The 13,107-nt window shown below is 39.2% G+C and overlaps 1 protein-coding gene and 1 long non-coding RNA gene across 2 annotated transcripts in view; one reads left to right on the top strand and one right to left on the bottom strand.

The window, feature by feature from the left end:
• Positions 1-13,107, bottom strand: part of RSPRY1 (ring finger and SPRY domain containing 1) — a 38,481-nt gene that overhangs the window by 2,702 nt on the left and 22,672 nt on the right. The window contains exons 8-14 of the mRNA XM_035337023.1: positions 10,213-10,279; positions 9,431-9,562; positions 7,947-8,062; positions 7,233-7,376; positions 4,737-4,848; positions 3,662-3,764; positions 2,008-2,160 (exon numbers count right to left, since the gene is read on the bottom strand). Of these exons, the coding sequence (XP_035192914.1) occupies positions 2,008-2,160; positions 3,662-3,764; positions 4,737-4,848; positions 7,233-7,376; positions 7,947-8,062; positions 9,431-9,562; positions 10,213-10,279 (827 nt within the window). The remainder of the gene's footprint in view (positions 1-2,007; positions 2,161-3,661; positions 3,765-4,736; positions 4,849-7,232; positions 7,377-7,946; positions 8,063-9,430; positions 9,563-10,212; positions 10,280-13,107) is intronic.
• On the top strand, positions 468-11,964 carry LOC118172855. The gene is made up of 3 exons (XR_004753883.1): positions 468-478; positions 1,720-1,725; positions 11,831-11,964. It is a non-coding gene; the product is annotated as an uncharacterized LOC118172855 (long non-coding RNA).

Below are 13,107 nucleotides of genomic sequence, written 5' to 3'. Positions count from 1 at the left end.
GAAACAACCCAGTGTGGCAACTGCCACAACAGAAGATGTGACATGCACTCCATTCTCTCCAGCATTTACGTTATACAGAGAAGGCCTTGAATAATTCAGGTATACAAGCTGTATATACGTGTATTCATTGTGTATATATATAAATATATAAAACATGAGCATATATAAATATCACATATATGATATACACAAATGCATATGAGTATGTGTAAAAAAATCATGCTCGTTATTATGAGGAGTGTAAATTTTTGTCAAGTGTGTTTAAAGAAGGAAGTCCACATGACATTGCTCTAATATCACTTTCTGGCCAGAAAGCTGGTAGAAATCCCACCTTTGTTGAAATACGACATTTCAGATTTGGAATGCATGCTAATCAAAACTGGTTAGTGGCAGGGAGAAGTGTCTAGCCCCGACTGTGTCCTGATGCTAACAGCATTAAATCCAATATCACTCTATTAAAGTTTAATTCCTATGATGGGTAGCTGGGGTTGCTTTGGCCCTTGCTTTTTTCCTATCCATTTTAAGATTAAAGCAATCTTGTAATTTATGATTAGTTTATAGCTTCCAAACAGTTCAGATTGTGTAAGTTAAGATCATCGCCTCCACACAAAGACTGTTTAATTTAAATTTATTTTAATTTATTTTTAATTTAAATGGAGTCTTTCAGTGCTATCACACACAGTACTGAGATAAGCTCCAACCCAAGAAGCAAAATTTCTCCAGTCAGAACTCAACAGGAAGCCAGTTTCTCCTAGATTCTCGACTTGTCAAAGATGAGTTCTTGCAGCTATTGCTGAAACACTGTGAGACCAGTGCCGGAGTGACACCGATGTCAATCACACCTGATCATCAGCTCCTTACAGCACACAGCTAAAAACTACAAAACCACTCATCTAGAGCATGAATCTAGTAAGATATTAGGTACTGCGAACAAAGGGCTGATCAAGAATGTTAAATTCTTAATCACCTTAATGAACTAAATCAGACTCTCAGAGGAGCTCCAGGGTCAAGCAGGTGTGAATTACTCTGGCTACAAGGAAATGAAAATGGTCTTGTAGGTTAGATTTAATTTTCTCTTTGCATAAACTCAGTATCACATGCCTCAAGCTTTGACAACATGAGACTCAGATCCACAAGTGATGTAGGTTTTCTTTTGTTTTTTAAATAAGGTTTTTTAAGCACCTAATTCACTGAAAAAAAAGTCAGCTAGATAATCCAAAACCAAATCTCTGAATTTGTTACAGCCAGGGGTATCCACATCCAACCTAATTAAAAGAAACAAAAGAATGTTTCAGCAATATATATAAGCATCAGGCTAGATGGCCATCTTTAGACGAAGTTGGAAATCTGGAATACACTCCATTCTCCTGTTACTGTTTGTGTTCCAGAAAATTTCATTACCGGTGACCTAATCTAGAAAAGCTGTTAGGTTACATTTCTGCCAAAAATACAGGAAGTTTGGGAAAAAATTACCCCAATCTGTTTTTGTCTGGCTGGATGTATATTTAGGTGGATAAGTGCTTGAAAATTTGAATAACCTTTGTGGATAGTATTCATAAACTTTTAAGATGAAAGTTCCCCCCCAAAAGCCTCACAGCTTCAAGCCTTACGAACACTCAGTACGTTCACACTGCCAATATCAAATTAGGTCAATTTTAAGTGAGACACCCTTTTTAATTACAACTACGGCTCCTCAAAAAAACCTATGTTCCTACACAGCATGAGGTATGTTTAGTACAAATAGTTTAATGTGCAATAGTAGTTAGTGTTAAATTATCCTAATATTGTAAACAATTACTCTAATGTAATGGTGTTTGGCTGCTTATCCCCTGCTCTACCTATTAAGTCGCACTGAAGCCTATGGTCTAATCCTTTTCTGAAAGGCATATGGAGACACGACCTCATAAAACAAATCTTTTGTAAGTACAACGTAAGACTATGCAACTCAGAAGTGAGCTATTTGATTTCTTCATATGCAAACATTCTCAGACTAGACAGAAGGATTACCTTGGCAAAATGATCTTCTCTTCTGCTGTCAGAAAGGCATAATCATTAAAGGTACTAAATTTCATTGATGGTGGGTACTTGAAAGGTTTTGCCCCAAAGTTGAACTCACATTGTTGGTAAGACATGAAGCTAGCTGCAGCAAAAAAGCCAGATCTGCAATATGAGGAAAACACATTTTAGGATGACTTAAAGCAATAGTAGACCTCGGCAGACATAGTACTTCTATTACCAGACAAAAAAAAGTGCCATGAAACAAAGACTGTTTTCTTCAAGAGAGATTCACTAAAGCTAGTTGGGAGAAAAACCTCAAACAGTCTCAGTCACTCATACCTGTTTCTAGTTCTCAGCTTTGGAATTTACTGTCAGAATTTATCTGACAATTTACTCCCAAGTCAACCAATAAAGGCTGCTTACTCTACAGTTAGGAACAGTTGCACTTATACTACTACGAACAAACACATCTTAACAGCCCACAGCCTGATCCTCTTTACACTGATCCGCTCAGATCTCTCCTTCAGCACAGTATTTTCCTTCCAAAAATCCTGCTGTTCAGTGGAGTTGCAAAGCGCAGTAGCAGCTGTGAGGGACACCTAGATGTCCACCACTCCTTGCTGCTTTATTTGATCAGGCACTGCTCTGGGGAACTTGTAACACTTGTATGCTAGCTACTTGTATGGAACCTGTACATGACAAATTCAGGTCTGTGAGCTCTTTTAGCACCATGCCCATCTGCTTCTCCTTGCCCTTGCAGGATTATCTTGGGCCAGCTGTCTTCATCACAGCCATACAGACATTATAAAAACACCAGAGCTATCATCCCTTTCAGCTTTATTTACAGAAAGAACCCAAGCTGGGTAATACCTTAATTTTAAATCATGTAACAAAATCTGTTAAGTGTAATAAATGCCATGCTCCACATGAAAAACAGTACTACAAACTGAATAGACAATATATTTTGGAAGACTTCTAAGCCGTGCTATTATCTTGCTTGTACCTTGAACTTAATTTTGATGATAAAACGAGTGAAATCATTACAATACTTTCTAACCGGATATTATTACTGTACTAATGTTTAATTAAGCTGCATAAAAACCCTCTCTCTCAAGTATAACTCCAGCTTACCTTTTCAGAGCTGAAATGCTCACCTTCTCCATGACAGAGCAATTAGCCACAAATCTATTTCAACATAAAAAGTCTTAACAGTTTCCAGTAGTATTATTACAGACATCCTCCCACGAATATTCAATGCACTGCTACAGGATCTGGCCTCACTGCACTGCAGCAAGCTCTTACGCACTCCTCAGAATTCACAAGGCTGAGGCTTTTATTTTTAAAAACATCAAAACTTCCCCAAGCACTACTAGACGTTTGTTCATCTCTGCTACAGCCTTGTATTACCTGAGTGCTGTTCTAGTTTGACAGTACAAAACACTGGGTTGAACCTGAGCTCACATGTTCTAAAGCATTTGGTTTGGACCCTGAAATCCATTTGTAAAATGTTATCCTAGTCACTAAATTTCTAAGCAACTTTCAATTGCTTAACGATTGTTTCAGGTAAGCAAATATAAATTTACACTTCAAAGGGGAAACTTTTCACATAATTAAAACTATTATCCATACAGGTCACTGTCATTCCAAATGAGCACGTACTTACATAGCTGATGAAAATACTTGCTTCTCAGCAGGAAGCTGGTTTCCATTTAAATAGAAGATCATTTGCTTTTCTTGCAAGTCTAGTAGAAATCCTATTGTGTCTCCTTACATGCAAAACAAAGATAATTTGAACAGTTCAATTATGTTAAATGACAATAGCTGAAACAGTTATTTTTAAAGTATCATCTCTCTCACTCTGAGTTGAGTAAGGAGGAACTGTTTGAGAACACACAGCAGAAGGAACAGTGTGGTATAGGCAGTAACCAGCAGAAAAAAAACAGGACAATAATTTAAAAAAGTATTTTATTCTGCCAGGGTGCTAATACTATATAGTTGCAGAAGTACTGCAGAGTATTAGCCAAAGCCAGAAAAAAAGCTACTTCTGTCTCTGACAATTTTACATCAGTTGAAGATACCTTCAGAACACAGTTGCTAAGTTTTTAAAATGCTTGTGCCACGTATTTAGATGTGTTGATTTAGCCAGAAATTGGGAGAAATTTTTAATAGAAGAGAAGGCACAGTTTACACAAGCATTACTTATGCAGATTCCTACCAAGATTTTAAAGTCAAGATCAAGAACACAGCTTTGCTGTCCAAGTAGTTAGCCAAGAATTTAAAGCAAGTAAGACAATACAACCCCTCCTTAACCTTGATCTCTAAATTATGTTGTTATTTTTTTCCTTCTTTAAAGTAACTGTTTCAACACAAAGGATCACTTCAACTCTCCCCTAGTACTACAAATACCAGAAAAGTCTTATGATAAGAAGTCCAGCGACTTTAATTGGTACTACAATTTGTACTCTGCCTATGAAAATAAAGAACATTTAACTAACAAGACCCTCTTTACACACATGGTGGAACACGAGTATGATGCCTGTTTTGTACCTTTAAACCACTACAAATTAATATCACAAATTATAGCACAGGGATAATTATTAAACATTCAGTATCACCAGGAACAGTCATCAAAAGTTATTTCATGCCACTAACATAGTATGTACTCCAGATTTCTGCAAGAGGACAAGTCCTGTGCAGAAATCCAGTTAGGATGAAAAGCACAAGAAAGGACCAAATACCTTCTTTCCAACAGGGATGGGAATGTGGTTTACTTCTGGCATTATACCAGATCAGCTGCCGGCAGCCATCATATGCACAGGAGTATTCATCGTCCCCGATACCATAGCCTTCCTTTAGGAAAAAGGAGTCAAGTATTTCAGTCTGAAAAGAGCTAAAGTTTATTTTTATTCAGCTAAACCATTCATCCAAGAGCAGGAAGGGTTCCCATCCATCTCTTCCCTTGAAAATCATTTTTCAAATGAAGTCTTGGCTTCATTTTCACATCAAAAGGAGTTTGTTAGAGACAATATCCCCCCTCTCACCCCCTGAAGTATTTCTCAGGCTGTATGAGCTCATCTTCTGTCTACTAACTTTTGTCCTATATTTAAAGATCACAGGTCTAGAAGCCAAATAACCATGTTAACCTTTTGTTGACTTCTTAAGCTACAGAAGTAGCTCTTTCCCATCCTGAAGTCCCAGTATCAGGCTTGTAATAGACATCCACAAGATAGCCAAGCATCACCAGCACACACAGCGCACAGAGAACAGTCCCATAGACCCTTCACTAGCTGTGTCACATTCTGTCCCTGTCAAGTGACAGCCTCCCTCATTCAGGTATAAACCTGATGGAATTATATGCCATCAGTATTTAGCCACCAGTAAGACAACCATTGCAACAGAATCATCCAGCTCCGATGTAACATCTCCTGTGTTCATACCTTGAGCAGGAAGTAGTCAGAAAAAAACAAACAAACCAATCTCATTTACAGTAATTGGGAAAAATCATTTAAGCCTCTTAGCATTCTAAAGGTGGACACACTGCCTTTTATTTCAGTTTCCATTACACTCAATATCAACAATGCCTGTGCCCAGGACAGGTCTGTATGTTTTTTTTTTTTGGTTGTTTTTGTTTGATTTTAAGTTACTCCACTAGTAATTCCATGCTAGAAATGTGGGACTGGACTTTGGACATGATGTACATGCATGTTATATACCAGAGGACAACCCTAGTTATGGGAATAAGAAATGCAGCAAGACCAAACTCACAGGTAGGTGGTGAACAAGGCTACTCCCCCATTCTCAGGTGTTTCTTGCCACTGTTGTTTCCCTTCACCTCCTTGACATATTTCTCTCATACCCCCACCACCAATATTTACTCATATGTCTGTATTTGGCCTGTCTTCATATTAGCTTCTCCACTTGACAGTGGTAGAATGACTTCCTATAGTAAGAAATAAGCAGTTTTAACTGCTTATCTCTGCATTCAAAATAAGTAAATATATAATGCTTCTCCTAAAGGAGATTCCAAGTGGGAGCAGAAAACCATGCAATTGCAACTATAAAGTAGGGCTACGGGTACATTTCTTACTCAAACTCACTCAACTTCAAATCTCAGCCCTGTATTTCCATTCTAGTCAGTAGTAGTAGCCTAGGTCATACATGCTTTTTGTACTGATGTTCTAAGCTGTACTTTAATGACAAGTTTGGAAGGCTGATAATATGGAAAACCCTCTCTAAGCTTAAATATACAAGTTAGCTGGGTAATAATTTCTATGTTTTCTCAATGTTATGCAAATATGGAAGTAAATATGCTACAGCATACTGAGTTTATGATAACCATATGGAGTTACCATAAATAGTTAAGGAGAAAGAGGTCCTAGTTATGTCTTTACTAACATTAGCAGAGATTATTCTTTGACTGCAGGTTCAGACCGCACATTCACATGGAATGTTATATTTTAATGCTAGTAAGAGCATAATTAAAAAATAAATACTAAGAATATTTAGAATTCAGGATAAGATACTAAGCTAGCTAGATAAGAATAAGAGCAAAGTAAACTATAAATAAGTGTATTTATTCTATATTATAAGAATAAAAGCAAGAAGGCAGAGAATTCAATCTTTCTGTAATCCTTATTTTTAATCAAAAAAGCTGCCACATTCCCAAACTGTGTATTACTTCTACCTTACTTCTACCATCAGATCAAAACATGCCATGCTATCCCAAAGTCAACTTAAAGAATTACTTCCCAGGTGAAAGTTAATGTAATATGAATGTATGCTAAAGAGGGTAATCAAATTGATGTTTGATGACTTGTGCAAAAATGCATGCATGACAGTCTGCTAGTTCTTAGTGAGCAATTTTTTGCTTCACAAAAACAACGCACAGTAACCACTGCTTTTACCTAAAGACTAAAGAGTTTTTAAGAGGACACTAAGGCACAAGACACGAGTCACTTTTCTGTAGCTTCCAGGCAATGGCAAGTAGATCAAGTTGTCACTGCTAGCAGCTATGCAATACTTGTGTGACTAGTGTCAGCGTGTTGCAGTAACAACCTAGTCTTTCCTTGTAGTATTTGCATCAGAAAAAAAACAGTTTTGCAAGTGTACAGAAAAATTGAAGGAAAGAAGTGCATGCTTCCTACCACAGAATAACCAAGGTTCTTCTCATAGCTTTTGAAAGTAGAAAAATACTAAAGTTACATTATCAGCCAGATGACATCACATGTACTCACATGATTGAGAAACTTGCTGTCTTTGGTAGCCCATCCTATTTGCATCACTCCCGAAGTAATTACTGTAACTTCATAGTACCAAACTCCAGAATCAACACAGAATGTACATCTAACGCTTTCAAAGGATGAGGCATCACATCGAGCCTACCAAAACCAAACTAGAAGTTAGTTTTCTAAAAAATAACCATTTAAATAATCTCCTTCCTTTCCTGGACCAAATTTCTCACATGTAATACACCAGCACAGTTGGGCTAAGGCACCAAGACAGGAAAACCTAAGTCATGGGCTGTTAGCTAACACTTGGTAGGAAGAGCTTAAAGGTATTCACTGTTACATGGAAATTCATCTACAGAGTAGAGAAAAAAGTAATATGGAAAAAAAAACATGGCTGGCTGAGACAAGGATCCTGCTGTTACGTACTCCTCAGGATTAGATAGGACAAGTAGGAATTACACTTTGGTGAACAGTTTTAGTTTAAATGAGTGAGAAGTGAGCTGACATTTTCTGAATACAGGCACTACTTTACTATGAACATTTCTACAACAGAGGTCAGCTTGATCAGAGGTTTATAACATTAAGAAAGCTTACTATACAAAGGTGGCAGAGAACTTGGATTAATTCTAGGAAATCACAGGAGCAAGTAGTCAAAAAGTAGTTAAAAACAGTCTTTTTCTTCAGACTTTTTTCAGTCAAAACCATGAAGTGACATCCTACCTCTAATCCATGTGGTGAGATCTTCAGGTATTCACTGACGTCGTTGCTGTTCAGCATAGCCCTAATGTTGGTCAAGTCAACCTTCTCGTATGTGAACTGCCTGCCTTCTTTTAAAACTGCAAGATAAAAGTAATTTGAATCACTGCTTCAGTAAAGCTTCATTTTGAACATTTCATAGGGTGACGATTGCATTGGGACACAGTTCATTTTTGGCATAACTGAATGAAATATTGACATTTTGCCTCCATAAAAACAGTATCACTTCCAATAATACTGTTGAATGCCCTCTAATTAGAACATAATCTATACCTCTGACTAGAGCTTCTGCAGTCTAATTACTTCTTTTAAGAAACACATAGGCAAACAAAGCTTCCAAGTTCATACCAAGATGCCACTTTGTCCTGGTTTTGGCTAGGATATAGTTAATTTTCCTCCTAGTAGCTAATAGGGTGCTGTGTTTGGGATTTAGGATGAGAATAATGTTATCACACTGATGTTTTAATTGTTGCAGAGCAGTGCTTACACCAAGCCAAGGACTTCTCAGCTTTTTGCTCTGTCCTGCCAGCGGGCAGGCTGGGGGGTGCAGCAGGAGCTGGGAGGGGACAGACCCAGGACAGCTGACCCAAACTGGCCGAAGGGGTATTCCATACCATCTGACATCATGCTGAACAATTATATGGGGGGCTGGCCAGGGTGATGGGACCAGCTGCTCAGGATAGGTTGGGCATTGGTCAGCAGGTGATGAGTAATTGCATTGTGCATCACTTGTGAGATTGAGATCACTTTGATCACTGTGAGATCACTTGAGATTAGGAGGAAGTTCTTCAATCTCCCCTCTTTTAGTTTAAAACCATTCCCTCTCGTCCTGTCATTATGGGATTGAGCAGAGTCACTCTCCATCTTTTTAGAAGTCCCAAAACACATTAGAAACTACAAGGCCCTTGGAGTTACTGGGCCCTTCAAATCAGAACTAAACAAGTAAATTTTATGATTTTGTCCTAAATGACAGATCTATTGAAGTGATTTGACAGATTACTTCTCATGGTCAATCACAAGAACATTTTCTTTAAGTGTCTCTAATAATTCTTTGGGACCATGCACCGCTGGCCTAAGATTGCAGTAGTGACTGCCACCATGATATCATCACTAACCCAGCTGTTCCAGAGACAGAGCTAGCACTGTTTAGCTACTTGGTACCTCTGCTGAAACCTGGGTTACAGGAAACATTGTTAAAATAAGTAGTTTCATTCCAGTCCCAATTTGCAGAATAAAACCACTTCCTTTCACAAAGGCTTTCCTTGCCAAAATTTATTTTCCATTCAATTAGTCTGGATATATTCACCTTTTTTTTTTTAAATAGTGATTACAAATGTAGCCAGGTATGTTTATAAAAAGAGCTTATACAAAACAAAATGCAGAGTACTCCTCTGTGTCTTTGGAGAATTGCTTAATATTAAATGAATCTATCCTTTTGCTATACCTACACAGATTGTCTAAACTCCACTGGGCACAGAATCCAACCTGGCGTTTTAAATAGTCTGGATTATCCGTCCATTTCTCTAGCAAGATCAGTTGGTCACTAATGCAGGATTCAGAAACTGTCATTTTATTTTCACCTGTAATTTAAAAGCAGAAAAGAATAAGTGCTATAAACTAACAGTAAGTTTAGTTAAAAAGAGTAAACATTGAGTAAATGCAATAGAAAAAAACAAAAGCTCAGCATTACAAATGGCATCTAGTTCTTTTCCCAAGCAGACATGAAGTTAACTTTGCAATTACATATATAAGTTCTTTGCATGGAGCCATACCATCAATAGACAATTAAATCATGGTTGTTCAATACATTTTTTTCCTCAAAAGGTTTCATGTAGCGTAAGTCTTTATGTAGCAATTGCTACATAAAGACTGAGTTTCAGCAAATCTCTTAACAGTTTCTGGGTGAGGGTGTCATTAAAGCAATAGACATTGAAAGAAATAGATTTATTTCAGCAACAAAGGCCTTGATGTCTTAAGTCTTTATGCAGCTACTTCTAACTGATGCAGACTGTATTGAGTTCCAGAAAATCTCAAGGTTTAAGGGGTAGGTGACAGCTACAGCAATAACTATTCCTTCTGACCTGCAAGTGCACCAACATTTTTCTTCCACGTTTTTGTTCCTACCGCTCCAGTCTCTCATGCTCACAGATGTGATCAGATGAAACAAATGACAATCACACAGCAGAAGCCATTCTATTACCATTAAATGCAGTATCAAGACACTACTTACTTGTTTGTGCAAACTTCTCTAGTGCTATTAGTGCAAAAAGCATCACTGTCGGATGAGACTGGAAATTCTAAATATGGGCAGAAATAAAATTTATTTAATAAATATGACATAAATGGGTACAGAGTTATTTTTCCATTGAACGGCTATTTTTCACTGAATGTCTTAAGTTGAAAATATACCTCCCCAAGTCATCTAGTCCCTCCTTCTGTCAACAGCTAGTTCAAGTAGGTCAGGCTGCTCATGGCCTTGTCCTATGAACTTCTGCATATCTCCAAAGGTTGAGATCCCACAGCCTCACTACAATACCCTGGTGTAATATTCGGCCACTGTCATGATGGAATTTTCTTCCTTACATCTCCAGTTTATGTTCCAGCCTGTGCCGTTTACCTCATGTCCCAACATGCACCTTTGAGAAGAGCCTGCCTCCATTTTCTCCACACTCTTATCAGGCCATTAGACAGCTATAACATCCCCCTTAGCCTCCTCTTTCTCCAGGCTGAAGAAACAATTCTCTCAGATAAGACTAGAAAATTATTTCATTCTATGCTTATGTTTTCAGAGTTCTCTACACAAGAAAAGTCTTCATGTAGCATTGTAATAGGGAGGTTTGTGGGAGAGCATGGAGAGAGAAAGGAACAGGATACACAGATGTACTTGAGTTAAGTACATTTACTCTATCAGCTAGGAATGCTAACAGACCAAGTACAAAACAGGGTGTGCTAGTTTCCGCTTCACCTTCCAAGAGTTCGTAACAAATAGCTTGAAGTCAACCAACCAGGAATATTAGACTGACTCCTCAAAACGGCCATCTTTTCAGCTCACACCAGTGCCAGACCCTAAGCAACTGACCTAACAAGTGCTAACAAGTGGCATCAGAATTGACTTTAAGTTATTAGCCCTCAGCATTGATTCAAGACCTCTTAATAGAAGCCTGGCATTTCTAGACCAAAGGGCAGAACTGCTTGCTCAAAAATAAAATCTCAAATTTCTGAAGCCTTGTTTTTCTAACCTAAAATTACAGAAAAGAGAGATGGAGACTTTAAGTGTAAAGAAGTGATCTGAAGTAATCATTGCAGAGGAGGAAAAAAGTTTGCACTTATATAATAAAGCAGAAATATTGATGAAGTTACACGACAGGTATATTTAGAAGTATAGTTTCCAGTTTGCTCAACAATATATAATACTTTTTTTTTTTTTACAAGCGTTAACTGTAAGTATATAGGCAGGTTGGTTCAGTCCCAGAGTCTGATGAACTTTCAAAACAAATTTTTGCATTGCAATGCATCTGCTCTCTTTCGTCACAACTGCTACAAGTCTATGGGGCCTGATGACATGCATCCCAGGGTCCTGAGGAAACTAGCTGATGGGGTTGCCAAGCCTCTCTCCATCATATTTGAAAAATCCTGGCAGTCAGGTGAAGTCCTGAGGGGTAGAAAGGAGGATCCAGGGACCTACAGACCACTGAACCTCACCTCTGTGCGTGACAAGATCATGGAAAAGATCCTCCTGGAAGCAGTGTTGAGGCACATGCTAGACAAGGCATTCAAGACAGCCAGCATGGCTTCACCAAGGGTAAATCGTGCCTGACCAATCTGGTGGCCTTCTGTGATGGAGTAAGTGCATCGGTTGACAAAGGAAGACCAACCAATGCCATCTACCTGGACTTCTGCAAGGCCTTTGACATGGTCCCACATGACACACTGGTCTCTGAAGTGGAGAGAGATGGATTTGATGGGTGGACCATTCAGTGGATAAGGAGTTGGCTCAATGGTCACACCCAGAGAGTGGTGGTCAATGGCTCTATGTCCAAGTGGAGGCCGGTGACAAGTGGCATCCCTCAGGGGTCTGTCCTGGGACCAGTGCTTTTCAATATCTTCAGTGTCACAGATGATAGGATTGAGTACACCCTCAGCAAGTTTGCAGAGGGCAGAGCTGAGTGGTGCAGGCAATACAACAGAAGGAAAAGATACCATTCAAAGGGTCCTGGGCAGGCTGGAGAAGTGGGCTCACATGAACCTAATGAGGTTCAACAAGTGCAGGGTGCTGCACCTGGATTAGGACAATACCAGACAGGTAGACAGACTGGGAGAACTCACTGAGAGCAGCCCTGCGGAGAAAGACTTGGGGTTTCTGGTGGACAAGACGTTTGACATGAGCCAGCAGTGCACACTTGCAGCCCAGAAGGCCAACTACATCCTGAGCTGCATCAAAAAAGGAATGGCCAGCAGGCTGAGGGAGGTGATTGTCCCCCTCTACTCTGCCCTCATCAGGCCCCACTTGGAGTCCTACATCCAGGTTTGGGGCCTCCACAAGAAAGATGTGGAGCTGTTAGAGCGAGTCCAGAGAAGGGCTGCGAAGATGATCAGAGGGCTGGAGCACTTCTCCTATAAAGAAAGGCTGAGAGTGGGGGACGTTCAGCCTAGAGAGGAGAAGGCTCAGGGAGTCCTCATGGCCTTTCAGTACTTAAAGTGGTCTTATAAAAAGGATGGAGAAGGACTCTTTACTCAGGTAGATAATGATAGCACAAGGAGGAATAGTCTTAAACTAAGAGGGGAGAATGAGATTAGACATTAGAAAGAAATACTTCACTGTAAGGGTAGTGGGGCACTGGAACAGGTTGCCCAGAGAAGCTGTGGATGCCTCATCCCTAGAGGTGTTCAAGGCCAGGCTAGATGGGACCTTGGCCACTCTGATCCAGTGGGTGGCATCATTGCCTGTGGCAGGGGGATGGAATTGGACGATCTTTAAGGTCCTTTCCAATCCAAGCCATTCTATGAGTCTATGAAAATTTCACCTGAATATACACAGAGTTTGTCTATTTTCCTCAATTTGTAAATGTGTGTTCAGTGACAATTATCTTCCTGTTAAGCTGAGACAATTTCAATGTTTCTACTC

Source organism: Oxyura jamaicensis, chromosome 11 (assembly GCF_011077185.1).
Source record: "Oxyura jamaicensis isolate SHBP4307 breed ruddy duck chromosome 11, BPBGC_Ojam_1.0, whole genome shotgun sequence".
In the NCBI taxonomy this organism is placed as follows: Eukaryota; Metazoa; Chordata; class Aves; order Anseriformes; family Anatidae; genus Oxyura; species Oxyura jamaicensis.
Note: the sequence above shows the minus strand (reverse complement) of the source record. Positions and strands in the feature narration are given on the sequence as shown.